The sequence below is a fragment of the Phasianus colchicus genome, chromosome 10 (assembly GCF_987193195.1).
Source record: "Phasianus colchicus chromosome 10, bPhaCol1.hap1.1, whole genome shotgun sequence".
Lineage (NCBI taxonomy): Eukaryota > Metazoa > Chordata > Aves > Galliformes > Phasianidae > Phasianus > Phasianus colchicus.
This window is the reverse complement of record NC_143445.1, coordinates 3,936,028-3,955,303: the sequence shown is the minus strand read 5'-3', so window position 1 is coordinate 3,955,303 and position 19,276 is coordinate 3,936,028. Positions and strand designations below refer to the sequence as shown.

General features: G+C 41.2%; 1 protein-coding gene across 3 annotated transcripts in view; it reads right to left on the bottom strand.

Annotated features, from left to right (window-relative positions):
* Nucleotides 1-19,276, bottom strand: part of STAG1 (STAG1 cohesin complex component) — a 164,764-nt gene that overhangs the window by 124,023 nt on the left and 21,465 nt on the right. For all 3 annotated transcript variants that reach the window (XM_090147033.1, XM_090147031.1, XM_090147032.1), the window contains exon 2: nucleotides 4,640-4,774. In XM_090147033.1, coding sequence (XP_090003159.1) covers nucleotides 4,640-4,668 — 29 coding nt within the window. In that variant the 5' untranslated portion in view covers nucleotides 4,669-4,774. The remainder of the gene's footprint in view (nucleotides 1-4,639; nucleotides 4,775-19,276) is intronic.

Below are 19,276 nucleotides of genomic sequence, written 5' to 3'. Positions count from 1 at the left end.
AAACCATCTGTTAATGATGTGCATTGTTCTTAGTCTGCAAGACCAGCAGTGCATGACATCTCCACAAATGAAAGAATACCTGTAGTAATGTCCTAGGTTATTCAAAGCTGGGTCAAGTCTAGTTCTAATCACAGACTTCCTTAAAGGAATATAATTTTCTTGAAGTGAGGGCAGTTAAATTGCACTAAAACTTGTACGGAGGGAAGGGGAAAAAAATCACATCTATTCCATTAAATTATAAACCCTCCAGTATAAAAGGCATTAGTGATCTGGTTTGTGGAAACTGAAAAGCTAAGACCTACACAGATCTTCCAGGCTGTCAGTGATTTTTGTTCATTTGTTTTGTTGTTTCATCAGGAATACCAGAAAGTTGCTGCATCACCAAGAAAGCTATTTAGTAATGCAGAAAGATGCAAATATCACTATATCAGAATCAAAAATCTTCTTGACACTTGTCTTGACTGAAATTAGTTTATTTCCCTAAATTAGCATATTCCCCCTCTAACACAGATGATTTTGTGGAACTATGCTGAAACTGTAGTATTTTGAGGAATTATTTTCTGACCTTTTCCAGTGTACAAGCACAGGAACACCATGCAGTGTACATTTACAAAAGTTGGAACACAGAAGAAGACACAGCAATCTGCTTTCCTGACAGTAATGCTGATGGACTACCCTGCAATAGTCTACATATCCCAGAAACACATGTGCCCACATTCAATACAAACTGTATTCAAGCACATTCGGGTTTTCAGATTGCATGTTTTTATATGTTTTTATTTCTACAACTTAAACTGAAGTTTAGGTGTGATGGAATTAGAGAATTAACTTTTCTGCTCCTTAAGCAGGGAATTTGAAAAACTCAACATCGAGATATGAATTTGAATAATAAATGAAACCAAATGAAGGAAAAAAAAATCAATGAAACCCAACAACAGTTCAAAATGACTTGGTTAAACAGTTTCACAAGGATGAAAACCAAATCAGCAAATACAGATGAAAACAAAGCCTATGTGGATGGATGTATCCAGGCCCTGCACATGCTACAACTCAATGTGCAAAACATGCATTTGCCTCACAGTGACAGCTTTTTTTTTTTTAATAACTTCTGAATGCAGAAGAGAGGAACATACATAAAAATATCTGCTGCATTCTGTTGCTCCAGATAAATTAAAGCCATTCACTCTTGCTCTGTGTAGAAAAAAACAGCTGCTCTCATCCACACAGAACCCTAACAAAAAAGTATCAGGCATGGGGTGGTCCAAACAATACCACATTTCTGTGGAAATGCTTTAACTTTGTTAGCTTACAAAACCACACACCTAATGTCATCAAGACAAATATTTTTCTCTATTAAAACCAGATTCAGCAGTCTGCCATGACAAATGGCTCTACCACTTTCCCGAAATGCTGAGTTATGGAAGGAAATAAATCAAACCATGCTGCTATTTTGCATGCACCCAGTCCATGGACATCTTCATTTTGCTACACCAGTGTCTGAGTCTAATTCCATCTATTGAAACCTGTGTGTTTAGCAATTGCTTCAGAGCTCTACATATGAAATGAACATTTGAATAATTACTAACCTTTTCACTTTTGTGCAGTCTCAAACCTGATAAGCACGCTTCTCTGATTCTCCTGTTGAAACACCTCTCATTTGCTGGAAGCTTTTTTGGAGAGTCCCGAGAAATCAGTGAGGTAAGATTCATTTCATCTTACTTTTAGATGTACACAATACACACTGAAAATCTGCAATATACCTTATGCTAAAGTCACTGTCCAAAACAGGTTAGACAATTTATGAGTTTTCTTCCCTCCACTGATGGTAAGGTGGTCTAGACAAGGTTCTCAAGTACAAATGTTCAAAATTTTAAAAAGACCAATCTCCCTCTAACACTAAGTGGGGAAGAGAAAACATTTCTTAGTACAGAGAGCATAAGCGTGTAACAGGGGAACAAATTAAAAAGCAGATCACATTTATAGAGAGGGGTGACAAAGTCCTTGGCTGACTTAACATGAAAACAAACACCTGCAGTATTTCCAGAAGCAGGGAGTTCTGTTGGAACCATGCAGCTCCTGGACAAAAAGGCCCTTGCACTGAGGCCTAAAGCTCTTTCAGTGTGTGGGAGGAAGTGCTTCTTGCTTCTACCGAAGCCTTACAGCTGCTCTGAATACACACACCCATGTTCCTTTCTTCTTAGTTATGAACTCAGGGGAGGAACAAAGCATCTCAGAACTGCTTGCAGTTCTGTCAGGTTTGTAACACTTACTGAGAGGAGCATCTGGCCAGCATCCATCTCTCTTGTTCCCTACACATCTTTTAGAGCCGCTAGGAAGTTATTTTTCCTGTGGCAGTCTCCTGCAACTTAACAGACCAGAATTATCCTATCCTTATATTTTATGTGTGTGTGGCTCGTCACCTGAGAGAAAAACCTAGGCTCTGTCATAACTTTCCATTTACCTTTCCTGAAGCTGTTGGGATGGAAAGTGGGCCTAAACAGGCTGCATGAGAGGAAATGTAGCAGTGCTGAAGGCTAAGTTCTTCCTCTCCAAGACACCTTGAACATGGCAGAGACGTGAGAGAACTTGGCAGAGCGTGAGGAGACCTACAAGACCAGGCTGAACAAAGTAAGGAAGAGAACCTCTGTGAGGAACCTAAGTATATTCTGCCTTTCTTTCTGGTTTCTGTGGTGGCACAGGCATTCTAGAAAACTTGGCAGTAACTCCAGAATGCCTCCTAAAAACTCTGGATATTATTCTGAAGTTGTAAATCCTGGCTAATGAAACTAACCATGTGGTAATGAAGAATTAATGGGTTACTCATCAGTCCTTTGCTATGTCATGCTTCTAAAGAAAATATTTCCGTCGATACAGTAAATTTCAGACCTCTGTAAAATAAATCAACTGAATTAAATTTACCTTCCTTCTACTACTACACAAAGCCTTAGCTGTGTAATTCATACCATGCCCTTAAAACAAAACTAAAGAAACAACCACAGCAAAAACCTATGTTCGTATACCAGTTCTAGTAAATAAAAACACTTCTGTAGACCTTGTCTGTGTTGTTGAGGTGGCTCAAGGTTCTGGGAGACATAAATCCAGTAATTGCTACTACCAGCCTCAGCCTCGTGAAGAAAAGCATTCACAGAGAAAAATGGCTAAATGCACAGGCTCATGAATCATGGATGAATCAGCTCCCATGGTTGATCTTCAAAATCTGAGAGCATGCCTCACAGCAAACATGACTCATCCCACCGAGGCACGGCTTTCAGCAGTCACCCAGGTCACATAAACCAGACAGAGCACTGTGCTACGTCTGAAAGATGGATACGTAGCATTCTGCCTTCGTGACATTCTGAAGCCATTTCAGTGAATCCAGAAAAATTAAAGATTTCACCTTTTTGTGTCCCCTCAAAGGGAAGAATTCTGAGAGGGAATAACTGATACTGTTTTAAGTAAAATATATTAACCTAACAAATCGACTTTCAGACTCTTTGTCTAAAAGGACGGCCTTAAAGGTTGGTTTGGTTGTTTTAAGTTGCCCACTTAAGTAGACCACAGTATGGGTGGTTTACTGTCACCTCAATCATCTCTGGATTGAACAGAACTTCAAAATCAAATGTCCCTCACACTTCTCAGCTGGCGTGCTGAGTAATAGAATCTACTAATATGCATTATATAACCTTAAATTCTACGCTGTTTCATTTGCTTCTTAAGGCTATTTAGACTCGTGAACTGGGAATGGGAATATCCCTTTCCCATCATCACAGTGACAAAACGTAAAAGCTTTCTGTCCTAGGCACATTTCACAAACACACTGTTACTTGAACATGGCACACACAGGAAAATATTGAGAGCATCTCCTGGAGCGCTGCCGCTCGGTGGCACCCATCACAGCCACCCACTGCCGGCTCACCACAGGAATTAGCTTCTCTCTGAAAATGGCTTTAAAAATACAGGAGATAACAGCAATGCTGGGCATACTATTAGTAAGGTCAAATAATTTCACAGTTGCTGAAACATTCAGATTCTTTAAAGGGACTTAAATCTGAGGTCAGGAACGTCGCAGAAGGAAGGCTGTTTCACACGCAGTGCTAACTTCCACGTTCACCTCTCCATTCCTAACAAGTCACTGATCGCTGACTGCTGCAGCACTGAGGAGGCGCGGGCACTGCAGCCGGTTGCAGCCAGCTCTGTGAGGCGCGGCTCAGCCAATCAGCGCGGCCGGCAGCAATGCTGGGGGCGGGTTTTAAAAAGGGCGGGAAAAGGACTGTGAGGAAACAGCACTGCGGGGCTGGCTGGACCAGAACACGTGAACGCCTGAGGCTTTTTGCACAATACGTACAGCTCACTGGAAGAAAAAGTACTCTCCTGGAATACACAAAAGTGCTCAGTTGTAACAAAAGCCCATTCCTATTTCTGAAATCTAACAACATTAAGAAGCATAAAAGAAGCAAATACTTGTTTTTGCTTTTCACATCAAAGTAAAATCTCCATATAAGGAACCATCCTTTAAAGGAAACCCTTAAGTTTTATAGCCTATGACAACACACAAAGTCTGGAACACCGGTCTGCTCCCTGCTCACTTCTGCATTTTGAAAGCTGAGAAATTCAAATACATAAAGAAGTGCATACTCACTGTAGTACTGGCAAATCTGAAGTAATCATTTTTGCAGCACTCTCGAAAGTAAGAGCTACATAGAACTTCTTCTCAAAGTTATAGCAAGACAACTACTTGGAAACCTCTGTCATGAAAAGAATGTCAAAGTCCAGTCTGTAAAAAAGAGAAAAAAAATGTTAGTTGTGATTCCAGAACAGTCATACATTGAATGAAAACCACTGTAAACACAAGTTCTGCCCTCAGTTTGAAGCATGATCACTATTAGTCCACTTGAAGCTCAGGACCGGCGTCCCCAGGACAGCAAAACCATATTCCTGCATTCCGTGGTTCCACTTCTGCTTAGGGTTTTGCTTCAGCTGCTGCTTCAGGGCTTTGTATTGTGTAATCAAAACAAAGTATTTTCTATTACCTCCCATATGCATTTACTGTAACTAATATAAAAATGCAAACAGAACTGAGAAAATTTTAATGAACGAGATAAATATATGAACGTGAGCAACCAGAAAGCATGTTGTGATGTACATTGAAGGAATCTACTCTCTCTTCAAAGAACAATAGAATAAACTTGAAAGATAAAAGTTTGGTTTCATAAGAAACTGCCTTTTTTAGTTCTGAATAAAGGCAGGAGACCCACACCAAAACACAGAAGTTCTGATTTAGGTATGACAACAACCCTGATGATATTCCCTTATTTGAACTACAGCTCTAAAATCGGACTAACAGGCTCACAGATCTACATGGCTGAACTTCAGAGAAGATAAATCAGAAGCTGGACAAGTATCAAGACGCAATAGGAAATATTTAATGATGAAACCAAAGTTTAAGCAATAAATCAGACTGCACGCATGGCACTGCTAGGCCTACTAGTAATACCTCTGTAGCAGAAGACTGACCAAGGAGTTGACTTGTGACAGCAGCGACTGCCATTACATAATGGGGCAACATGGCAGATGTGCTAAATCAAGGCAGAAGCATCACACTATCTAAACAGTACTACGCTAGTGTAAGCAAAACAGTACAACATGTAAAATACTATTTGCATCCTTCTACATCAATATTTATTTAACAAAATTGTAACTGTACAACGTGAACAGACTTCTTTGCCTCTGGTTATTACAGTTCTAATTAGACTCACAGATGCATACAGCTACTTCTACCAGCACTTACTCCTTTATGCTATCAACAGTTTTACTTACAGCATCTCATCACCGTGTCACCATGTCGTGTACACCATGAGGTATACATTTTTTTTCACTGGAATAACTGTCTTAGTTAGTAATACGTTCCCTTTATTTTAAACACAATAAATATTTTTAATGCACACACAAGCTCATGTACTTATACACATTCCTTCATATGCTAACTATTGTTCAAAGGAAATCTATCCATCGTGCATCGACAGTTTGTTTTTATCTAAATCTGGAAAGATACAGGGCATCAATCTCACTTCTCAAAAGAAATTTCAAAAGAAGTTCAAGAAAACTGCGGCTTGGAAGGCAAATGGTATCCTGGGCTCCATCAGAACACGCATGGCCAGCAGGGACAGGGAGGTGATTGTTCCCCTCTGCTCTGCTCTTGTGAGGCCCCATCTGCAGTACTGCGTCCAAGTGTGGAGCCCCCAGTACAAGAAAGACAGGGAGCTGTTGGAGAGGGTCCAGAGGAGGGCCACAAAGATGATCAGGGGACTGGAGCACGTCCCCTATGAGGACAGGCTGAGGGAGCTGGGCTTGTTCAGCCTGGAGAAAAGAAGGCTGCAGGGTGAGCTCATTGCAGCCTTTCAGTACCTAAAGGGAGCCTACAGCAGGAGGGGAATCAACTCTTGGAAAGGGTAGATAAGTGCAGGACGAGGGGAAATGGTTTGAAGTTGAGGGAGGGGAGATTTAGGTTGAACGTCAGGGGGAAATTCTTAACAGAGAGAGCGGTGAGGTGCTGGAACAGCTGCCCAGAGAGGCTGTGGATGCCCCGTCCCTGGAGGTGTTGAAGGCCAGGTTGGATGGGTTCCTGGGCAGCCTGGTCTGGTATTAAATGTGGAGGTTGGTGGGCCTGCATGTGGCAGGGGGGTTGGAGCTTCATGATCCTTGAGATCCCTTCCAACCCTGGCCATTCTGTGATTCTGTGAAAACTCATGTGTATTTCATGTGCAGCATTCTCTACGGACATATAAGGCACTCTGGACATCTGTTACGTAGAGTTGGTTGGTTTTTTTAAAATCTTTAGTTTATTTTTTTAACTTAGCTATCATGCTCAAATGTATTAACTAGAAAGTATGCTTGCTCAGATACAATTTAGTAAAAAAGAAAGTATGGTATTAAGTCCATAGAAAGTCCAAGGGAGAAGAGGTGAGCTCTTAAGTCAGAAGAGACTGAAGCACCAAGGAAGTTGGACACACAGCCTTGACACACTGTGAGTGCAGGACAGCCTGACACAAAGGTGACTGTGGGGTCCTGTGGTATCTTCCCCAAGCCTATATGCTTTACAAGAAACTGCAAAACAATGCTGGAAAAAACCCAGCTGTACGTGGTTAGGTCCAGACTCAGACATCTAGAAGACAATGAAGTTGCCCTTCTACTGTCTTGTGCTTATTTAAAGGCAGTTAAGAAGGATTAAGCCAAGGAGAGCTAAATATAAGAACTATCAGCGCTGGCAAGCTGGAAAATGAACAACTAGAAGCCCAAATGGAAAAGTCACAACCCTGATTAATTCTTGGGACTGACCAGCAGTGGCATCTTACACTGCATGGAATGCCACTACCCCTTACATGGCCCAAGCCAGCTGTATCCTTCACCTGTACCCAACACAGCTGTGCTGGCTGTTGTTCTCAGTCTTATGTCTTTCTTCCTCAGTTGAAGCTAGGAAACCCTTAAAAGCCTTGTGAAAATCTTGCAACTTCACACAATGGTAAAACTGCTAAGCTCAAAGAAACACCACTCTTTGTTTCCAAAATTCAGTCTCAAATTATCACCCATGTTGCTCTGTCTTGGTTTGGAAATGAAATGTAAGTTACTACAGGGACTAATAAAAAGTCCTATGTGCTTGGAACAGAGTTCTCAATTTAGTCCTGTAATTAAAGCAAGTTTGACAACTGTAGAGAAATCACTGATCATTATGGACTGGTTTTAATAAAAGCAATACCTGCTTCTCAAAGATGATGCTTTTATAAAATGAAAAAATGAAACTCCCCCATCCCCCTTCTGTCTCCTTCGGTCACATAAAGGCAATTACATACACTCTTGAAAGCTTGAGACAGACTCCCATTTCTGTCATTTTTTTTCCTTACACGTTGCATAGGAAGAGTGGAAGAGAAGAGTAAGGTGTTATTTACACTATAATAAACATGACACAATTGATTAAGTCCTTATAAAATGCAGCCAGCTGCTTCTATTGCGGGAGGGTGGGTTGCTTTTTCTTAGTGTGATGTTTTCTCTTAAGCCCAGTTTTAATGCTCTTAGCATGGTTGCAGCTCTTTAAACGTGCATACCTGTGCTCAAAGGTGACATCAATTTATGCTGTGATAGTTAAAAATGACCAATAACAGGACACGAAGCAGGCAGTAATAGACCATTCAGTTAAACATATGTTGGGGAAACAAGTAAATGTTTTCACTTCCAGTTGTTTTATTGTTTGTTTTTTTTAAACAACCTATAACAACCAATGCACAAACCACAATAGCCATTTATATAATGTTCATTTTTTATAATGAATGTTAAATAAAACTGTATTTGAAAAAGCACCTCTTCCTGTAAATGATCAGTTTTGGCAATTTTTCTTCAAGTCATATCTCACGAGGAGCTCAGCTTTCAGAAAAGTCATATAATTTTACAACATTTCATCAGCATTTTCTCTAGTTCCTAATGATAAAAACTATCTACTTTTTGCAGTCTTTAGATAATTTGCCTCTCTGGTGCTGAAGTAAAACCATTTCAGCCAAACTAGATAAACCAACAGCTGAACCTGACCTTGAAAGTAGACAGGTTTGGTTGCTGCCTGAAGCAACACAAGGTTCAGCTGACCTTACTACATACCATGTAACTACATGTTATAGAGCTGAAGCCAAAGCCTAAAACAAAAACACACACAAAAAAATAGGAGTTACATCATTACTAACCCCATCGCCCAGAAGATAAGCAAAATAAAAGATAACGAGTATCTGATTTACTCCCATTTTCAAAACCCTTTCCTTGTTGACCAAGTGACTTCGTTCCAACTTGGTGGAAAAGATATTCAAACAGTGGCTCATTCTAATGGAACGATATCTTCAGCTATTGAATGGGTAACATCTATACACCACAGCTGCCTCTTCCATTTGAAATGACTCTTTCTCCCTCCATGCTTGTACCTTTTCTTTCAAGTTTAAAATCAGTAAAGCAGTACACTTCATCATTCTGTTAAGGTTCAAAGGAAGCTTGAAAGCTCCAAACTTCTGCTTGTGCAGAGAAGCTACACATGACGGTAAGCTGTGACGCAGCACCAGTGACACTCGAGCTCTCCATATTCAGTTTAGAGCCAAGTCTTGTCCCCTCAGTAATGCCACCCAACAGAGGTGCCTGACAGCCACAAAAGGGCTGCACATCAGCAGCAAAGGGCAATGCTGTTAGAAAGCAGCATGCTGCACTCCCACGGAGCACCAAAAGCTTTGATCAACCAAGGTGAGAGAGAAGGAGGCTCTTGCAAGCAGGCAGATGAATTCCAGCATTTTACTGCTTTATCCAACCCTGAGCATGGCCTTGAGCATGCTGCTTAAATCCCTCCTGCTCAGCTGTCCTATTTGCAAAGTGAGAATAATATTTAGGAATTTCAAGTATAAATTCTAAATCTTCAGGGGAAAAAAAAAAAGTTGTGAGGAACTAACAATATAACCGATTCACCAAGTGCTGCGATGTGTTCTTCATTATTCATCGCTATTGATCTTGTGGAGGGCTTTTAAGTTTGCTGTGGATTACCTATTTCTAAAAGTGTATGCTTTATTTCTGCTCCAGGTTTGGAACTTGAAGCAATAATTTGTTTACCCTGCAGCCATTTAAGCTGAAATCTATGCTAAATGACATCTTCCAGACCTAACTTTGAATAGAATATTAGCATTATAATTAAAGGGCAACCAATACAGCTTAGCTAGCTTACCTTTAAGATAATTTCACTGAAGTTCTTTTACACAAAAAATGCATCACACTTTTAACATACAAATTATACTGGCAGTGCTTGCCAGCACTCACAGGCCATGACCGTCCTGCTCTGCCCAAGCTCAGGGGATGTGCTGGTGTGTTGGGCTGAGGTCCCCAGTAGGACAGAGCCACAGGCATAGTGTTGTTTTGCAGTGAAGGAGTGATTTTGAAGTCTGTGGCATCTGGTTGAAGACAGTCCGTCTTTTCCTCAATTAACTTCAATAAGAAGTTAATAAGTAAAATGAAAAAAAAAAAAAAGTAGGCTCCCAGGGAAGCTGAGAAGTGTGAAGCCAAGAACAACACGAAATGAAAGGTTTTAGCAGATGTCCATTACCATGGACTAAGGCTTCATACCCCCAATTCTTTAAGGATATTTCCAGATGTGTTCCATAGTGTGGGGAAAAAGATTACCTACTGGTAACCTCTTGCAGCCCCTTTAAAGTAGTGTTTGATTTCACTTTTCTCCTCAGTTTATCTACAGTTGCACCAACTTGTAGAGCTGACTCTAAACAACACACAGAACAGCTGTTGCTGCTTCCTCTCACCAAATGCTTTTAGCTTAGAGATGTCCTGCCCAGCCAGCCAGAAAAATAAGTCTCACTTTCCACTGTGCAATATTCTGCACACTTCACAATTACGAATGCAAGACCTCACACTGAAAGGTTACACAAATCACTTCTTGCAGAGCTGGGGATAAAATTCTTACATGACAAAGACCTCCAAGCATTAAGTCATACTACTACATTCCTCTACTCGGTTTTCTGTCTATAAAAATGTGTGTACTGCCAAAAGCAATCCATTTCTCTGTATATTCTGCCGGTACTTCCAGAAGGGAGCAGCTAATTCCTGCATGATGAAAGGCCTGTGCTACCAAGATTCCATAGAAAAGATGACAATCTGTTAGCCGTGGTTTTAACAGCTTAGTTCACAACACGCATCACTCAGTTTTGTTTGATCACCTCCAGTGTTTGTTTCAATAGCTTTCAAATACGTTCATTTATCATCTCATAACACCCACAATGGCTGATATTAAAGAAATTAATCAAACAACTTGTTGCAAATGTTTGCTTGTAAGATATAGCTTTCTGAAGAACAAATCTTTCCCGTCTTTTTCAACTTCCAGATTATTCTTATTATTTTAAAATCCAAGTAAACCCGATGGACTGAAGACATGAAAACCAGCTTGCTTCCCTTGTATTCCTACAGACTCTTTAGCTGCTCCTGGCTCTGCGGACACCCAGCGCGACACTTGACCTGATTTTCTGCAGTGCTGAGCATTCACAACTGTGACTGAGCTGACGGGCTGCAGGCGTGCCGTCACTCACACGGCAAATCATTATGGTCTGACTGCACACGACTTGGAGTTATGGCACAGAATTCTAACCTTACGCCAACATGTGGCATAACTAAAATCAAGCATTTTCTCCTTCTCATCTACCCATTGGGATTATTTAACTACTATTCTCCTATCTACCTGCTTTGAACGTAAAATAAACATAATTTTAAAAGGGCAGTAAAGAAATTAGGCCCTCAGATTGTGAGTATAAATAGACAGTAAGAAGTCTTCTGCTTCTCTGCACTGATATTTCCACAACTCAGATGGAGACATAAGATAAACTCAATGATATTTTTAGGGAGATGCAAGGGAACTGAAAGTCACAAAAAAGCCCAAGGAGCAAAGAGAGAATTTGCCTAGCAAACAGAAATGAAACTGGAGTCATCTTCCAAACAAAAGAATGAGGAATGAGAACTTGGAAAAAGACTGAATGAAGATACGGACTGTCTACGTGTTCACTATACCCTTTTAGTGTTAGGGTTTAGGTTTTAGAAGATAGCTGAGCTAACACAACGAGACACGCTGCTGGGCAGAATGGGATACCTGTCTGTTTGCTTTTGCAGTAAGTCAGCTCAGCACACTAAAATGATTCAAGTTTCCAGGTTTTTGCATAGGCAGTTTTAGGGAGCCAAACCAGGGCTGCAGGAGGCACAGTATCAGCTGGGCACAGAAAGGCATCAAGACAATAAGGCTGGAGTCAGACAAGATTGAAGAAGGATGACTTCTTCCTCAGCACATACAAACTGCCAAACGGGAAGGCAAGGGGGGAATAAATGCTTTTTCTCAGAAAAGTCAGGTAAGACATTGAGAAAAACTTGGTGAGATCTAGTGAAGCACTCTGATAGTTAGCTTGAAAGAATGCAAATTATCCACCACTGCAGAGATTGCTCCTAGAAGATTGATACACAGTAGGAAAACCAGACCAGGCTTTGGGTCTGCTAACACAACACAACACAAGTATAACTGCCTGCTGGAGAGGAAAGGGCGAGAACCAGATCAACTCAATATCCTTCCTTACCTCCTCTACCCCTCATTTATTTTAATGTTTCTGTGACTTTATCCTCAGTGAAATCCACGTGTGACAATAATTAAAATTAAATCCACTGATTAAATCCTCAGTCAAGCACTTCGCTGAATAAGTGCTTATTATTGCAAAATAATCCACATCTTGGGGACAGCAGGAGTCCCTCGTGTAGTCAAACACATTTAGATGGACACAAAAGCTTTGAGTTTTTATTTGTGTGCAGCACAAAGCACAATGGGCCATATTTGTGGACAGTCTGCAGGCGAACCAGAAGCAGCATTAATAGATTTTTATGCTACCTTAGAAGAGTGTTTACTCATCTGTAATTTTTTTTTGCTGCAGAGGACATCTGGCACTGCATCTGGAACACTGCCAACAATAAAACCGATTTTCACAACGAGAAGCAAAGTCTGACCTGCAGAACGCTGGAGGAAGGAAGAAAACTCATAAGGATTTGCAGTTTTATTCCTTGGGCATTTGTTTTTTGCTCCGTCTCTTCTCAGATGGCACAAGTGAGAAGAGACAAGGGGAGCTGCAGAACAATTTGTGCAGATCAGCAAAGAAAACAAGCACTTCAGAGTTTCATGTAAACTCAGAGCTCTGGGAGTGGCTCATGCTAGTCCTCATCTTTGTGAGTTGGGTGCTCACAAAGGCTCTAGGAGAATATGCACTAAAATGATAACCTCATGTAGCTGCTAACAGAAAGAGCATTAAAATACCTAAATTACAAATACATGAAACTCCTAGAACAAGTTTGTGAAAACTGAACAAGAGCTAAAACGTGTGGCAAATGAAGGCAAGATAAAGTTGGCCAATAAACTATTAAAACAACAATGACAACAACCAAATGTAGAATCAAACCTTACTTCCTAACCCTTTCCTGAGAAAACCCAACCCCATGTAAGACCACACACCCCTCACCTACCATGTGCACCACTACAACTCTGAAACAATCCAAAACTACAACCTTCCCAGTTGTAGTTGGGACTGAAAAATTACCCAGCCTTAAATCCTACTATGTCCCATAAACCAACAGAGCAGCTACAGGAACCCCTAAACCTGGTAATCAACAGAACAACACTGCAACTCTGATTTGACTCCACCACAAATCTTCCAGGTTTTCTTCCCAACAGACTGAACAAACCTACCATCCCAAGAACTTCATGCTCTCCTCGAGACGGACAAGCAAGAAATCTGGAAGGTGTTTAAACCAAGAACAACAGGTAGAACAAAACCCATCAAAAAACATGAAAAAAAATCCTCTCTGCTACTGAGCAAGATAATTACCTTCAAGATCAACTTCTTCTGTATACTATACAGTTTAAGTAATCTAACAAAGCCATCAGTGCTACCACAGATGCATCAAGTCAGATTACCAGTCTCTCATTCTGTAAAGCCATATTTTTTACCTCAAGAATTTACAACGAACTCCAGAATCTGGATAGTGGTAGACACCTCCATCCTAACCTGACACTGACTCAGCCTCATGGCACTGGAGCAAACCTACTGATACGCTGTGATCCTTGTGAGTTACTTAAGAGATTATAAAGATACAACCAGCCTTTCTTAAAACATGCACGTGAGATCTATTCTGCAGTCCGAAAACTGATATTCAACCAACACATGCTGCTGGCCACTGACTTCTGTGAGACTGCTGCCAGGACCTGCCCTGCTATTGCTTCTCTGCACACCCAGACCAACACCCTCTGTGCCTCAAAGCCAACAGCCACCTGAAATGCAAACAAGTGATAATGCCCAGGCAGCTACCAACAACTGCCATGTTTGCTGCCAGGCACTTAGCACTGCTTTCTTTCACTGATCAAACCAGAGCATTGCCTAAAGCCACTGCTACACAGAGGGGCACCAGCATTTTGTCTGACAGCCTCTGCCTCAGGGTGTGCCCTTGGGTTCTACAAATGCCACAGCCTCCCACATCTATCAGAGTACTGTTAAAACCTCTACTGGAAAAGTGTACCTTAAAATACTTTCCTCTCCCAATCCTAAAACAATCCATCACAAATTGGTTGGCAGAAGCTTATTTTTCCATGGACACATGTAACCATTTTGGAGCTAAAAGAAGAAACCCAAAACACAACACACACACCCAGAAACAACAACAAAAAAGAAACCCAACAACAAAAAATCCTGCAAACACATTTCCAATGACCACATTAAATAATTCACACTGCAGTCCCAATTCAAACCCAAATCCAGAGTCCTTACAGACGCATATTCCAGACTAACATGATTCCAAGCCTGAAGATGACTTCCCCAAAACTGCATGGGTAAAAAACAGCAGGACCAGCACCATGAACTCAAAAATAATTACTTAGCAACAGAACAATTCAGAGCACAAAATCAGTGCACTTCTGAGTTGTTGCACGTGATCCAAAACTCACAGTAAAACACATCTGGAAATTAAAAATTCATGACCACTTTAAATAATGAACTTAACAAGGAAAGTGGCTTTATTACACAGCAGTTTCCTCCATCTCCGAAGTTCCATGGTTGAGATAACGTGTTTCTCTGCCCCACGGGAACCATCAACGTTCCCCCCCCTCACAGCAACTGCTTCCCACCTGTACTGAGGGCTGTGATTTTATTTCAGGCTAAAGGCATTTGACACAGAATCTTATCTACTTTTTCACAACATTATCAGCTAACCTCCGTAACACCCTAGGTGCACCAAAGAGCCTTTGGACTCCTACATATGAAGATGCTCTGAGGAAAAAGAGGAATCTATCAGGACTGAAGACATTAAAGATAAGCCACCCACCAGCATTCCCTAACGAGCACTCCGACACACCAGGCGCAGGAAATCAATGCAATGGTAACAGTAAACATGGGAGAAATTATTAACAAATACTACATAAAATTGGAAATAGATCTGCAATAGTCCAAAGCACTGGTAAAAAGCAGCAGCTGGAGACAAGATTTTAGCTCACTAAATAATCTTGTAGAAATGCTTCTATCATTTGGTGATGAAATTAATCTCAGTCAGTCAACAACCCCAGGAAGAATCAGTAAGGGGTGAAACTGCCTATTCTTTTCTGTTTAAAAATATCTCCCCCACAGCAATAAATCCATTCAAAGGAAAACTTTATTGGGAAATTATGCTTCCAAATACTACCTATTTCACTGCTTTTTCAATGGTCCAGATAGAGGGATGATGACTGAAGAGTGCAGAACCAGCAAAGACCCCAATTCCCAACTGGTCTCTAAAACCAGACAGGTTTTATCTGAAACATAAGGAGGAAAGGCAAGAAACAGAGAAGTAGACACCCATGCTGGACAGGAAGTGGATTCAGCATCTTTTCCCAAGGACTTCATATACAAGATGGCTATTTGCCTTTCATCTCTCTGATTTTTTCACATGTTGGCAAATTCAAACCATATTGACAGGACAGGTACTCCAGAGATGACTTCTGGAAAGAAGCTGAAGGTGCAGACAGGAGCCAGTCCAGCAGTGCCACTCCGTCCTGCTGTCGGGTGCCACCCGTGCGTCTGCTCACCCAGCACAGCACGGCGGGGCCCAGGCTGCAGCAGTCACATGGCTGGGCAGCTGGCAAGGGCACCAGGAAAGCAGTGCATTAACTGCAGCAAGGAGCGTACCAACAACACCGCCAAAACAGGCTTCAGCAATTCCACTGACCACAGAAGAACACACGTAGTGTTTCTCGCCTTCTTCCTCTTTGGCCTTTTCTAAGGTTGTTTTTTCTCTTAGCTTTTTTGGCAAACCAAACAGTAAGCCTTTACCTTTCCATGGGGAAAAAAAATCCCTATTCTGATCTCTAAGGATTATTAAATGAGATGTGAACTGAGATGGGCAGTACAGGACTAACTACCAGTAGCCTCCAAATAGAGCGGCTGCAGTTGCCCTACAGAAAAGAGGCTAAGAGATTAAATCAGGAACGGAATACAAGCTGTGCTGCACAAACCAACACTTCTGGGAGACCCAGAACAAGAACAGGAACAAGAGCAACCCAGAATCCTGAGGCTACACTGATACAAACAAAACTTGTTAAAAAATAAATAAATGAAGACACTGAGGATCAAGCGCTATCTAGCTGGTTTCAGAGGCAGCAGAGGTCACAGGTTCATTCAGGGGAAGAAAATAACTGCAAAATTAAGGTCAGCATTCCGAGTATGGATCATGTAAGCTTCAACAATTCAAACAGAAAAATACTTGCTCCTCATAGACTTCTCTGCTTAGTTATAAAGATGGCCTCTAACTGGTCTACTGACATCAAACCTGCTTATACACATCCTCCCAGTGAATGGGAGACTAAGGCAAGAAGAAAAAGTAATGGATGAGGGGAGAAAAAAACCCTCTTGCCTAGAAGGGAATCATCATACCTCTACTATCAAATGCAAAACACTGAAAATGAAAAGCTCAAGTTCTCTAAGCTACTGTTAGATAAAACAGAGTGAAATATAACAGAAGCCCTGGACAAGAAAAACTGCCACTGCCAGAAGCACAGGATCTCCAGGGAGAGAGGAAATTCCAGCAGCTGATCTACACAAGAGGTTATTTTTCCCTGGAAAACTTCTTGGCTTTTCTTTTTTCCAGAGAAGGGATCAGAGCACATCGTTTTAAACAGGGCAGAATTTGCAGACACTTCCTTCTGTACTCTGCACAGATAGGGAGTGAATTTTCAGTATCTTTTACACAGCTACACAGAACAAAAATACATACAGTAATTGACATTTGAAGGTGTCAGGATGTAAGAGCAAGAGTGGGAATGTTTTGAAGCATTTCCTTAAACAGATTCTCAGCTCCCATGAGGTAAGTTCAAACCAAAAGCTGTAACCCTGGGAGTTAAACAAGGGAACGCTTCCTTTAGGAATGACATAAACCTTCCTCTTCTCTTCCACCTGCTCCCACCTCTGTCTCCCTATGAAATTACCAAATGGAAACATTAATCTCTAAGCACTGCCTTCATCCCAGAGGCTAAATTAAAGCAAGCTTTTGCAGAGTGCAGAGTATACACAATGAGATCATTTAATAAAGCATTCAGCAATCATTTCAATAATTAAATGAGTCGAGGAAGATTTTTGCAGAAGTTAAATCAACACTTTGTACCGGCAGAAATCAAGTTCTTAAAACACAGAACACGATTACATGTTTTCAATAGCCTTGGGATGAGGTTTCATGCAACACTTGGACCAAACTGTCAGGTTGCCACTGTTGAAAAGCAGTCCTTGCTCCTTCCTCCTACTCCTGGCCTCACATTCCTGCTTCTGCCCTTACAGCTGCCCTTACACTGCTCTGGTCACAGTGAGACTGAAAAGAAAGAGAGAAGACTGGAAAAAGCAGGAGGTGGCAAACAGCCCATCCCTATTGCCCTCCCTACCATCACCTTCCACTGCCTCCACCCACACCACAGACCTGTTCTACCTTACTGGCTCAACTGTAATCAAGCGTGACTTGTTCATTTATTTTGGAAAACAATTGAGTCAACACACAGCAACATTCAATCCTTACACATTTGTTTGGTTTTTAATCAGCACTACAATTTGACAGCAATATAGTGGATTACAGTACCATAAAGCACTTGCTACACTCATGTTTTTTACTTATTGCCCTAATGTCACTTGAGATCAAAACTTTTCAAGTACCTTAGGAAATGGTTAATTTGAGACTGCAAGCACTACCTTGGCTATAAGTTGATCTCCCCAAAGGATGTATGAACAACCTCAACTTCAATCAGTATAATACTATTACCAAAAATACCCAAATCCACAACTACAGAAGAAACAGATCATCTCCTATTAGAGATCTGTTTCAAAGAATACAACTGCAAAAAAATGGCAGGACCATATTTGTACAGGACCATCAGTTATGTTTCAGAAGTCAGTGAGGAGCAGCACCTTGAGCCCCTCTAACATCCCCAGTCTCTCCTGTGAGCTCTGACCTGGCCTGCAGCTGCAGTTATCTCCTCCTGTGCCTGTACTGCCACTTGGCTTTCTGCCCATTTACACAACCCAGGAAGTCATCTAGCAGTTTCTGAACTTGTTTCCACGTTGCTGGTGTCTGGATGTGCTCCCTGAGGCAGCTCATCCCCTGCCCCACGAGCACAAGGAGCGGCTGTGGGGCCACCAGCACAACAGGACCCCAAAGCACGCAGCCGGCCCGCACTGCTCTGCACAGGTATCACACCCAAGTGCCTTAAAGATGAGGAGGAAAAATGGCTTTTCCAAATTTTCACTTGCAGCGTCCCATGCAGCTTTTTGTCCCTAAAAATAGATCTCCCTGCTCAATAAATAGCAGGCATTGCTTTCTGATAATTCAACACAAATTCCTTTCCTAAATGAACTCCAAAGATGTCAAAAGAAATACAGAATGAGATTAAGGCAATTTGCTCTTATAGTCTTCGCAAAAATAGAACAAAACCATCTAATTATGGCAGATGACAGCGAAGTTCTTGCCAGTGCATGCGATACCTTAACTAAGCAGTGCCGAAATTACCGTGCCCTATTTTGGAGGGGGTGCAGAGGGCAGGGGGAAGGGCTACCTTCTCATCCTTACATTTCTCATTTTTCTATCAGTATTAGCCAGCATTAACAGCCAAATCATACACACACACGCACACAACACTGCCAGTGACCTACTAGAAAGTTGCTATAGCAACGACTGCTTTCAGAAATACATGTTGTGCATTTTAAGTGCCATCATAGCGTAACTCATCTGTCAATTAATAACCAGGGCTCAGAATAACACATCAGATGCACCCAAAAAAGGAAGAAAGAAAAAAAAAAGCATAGCTTTAGGTCTACAAAATGAAAAATGTGGAAAGCAATTGCAAGTTTAGACTCACACAAACAAACAAAAAATATCTGCTCACATATTTAGCTCCAAAATCTAACTCTTGCATTTCTATTTAAGTGCAAAAAAACTCATTAGTATGAAAAAAACGCTGCAATTATAAGGGGAAAATCCTTCACATGGATCATTATGAGTCATTACACGGTATGAGCTACTTGTAAAATCAAGATGTGGGAACACACCTAAAGTAATTTCATTTCCTATTGTTTGTTTTGAGTAAAATCCCCATAATAAGAGAAAAAAACACTGTATTTTAGAACATATTAAGTGGGAACTGAGTATAGAGTACACAGCTCAGGAACGGAGCGTA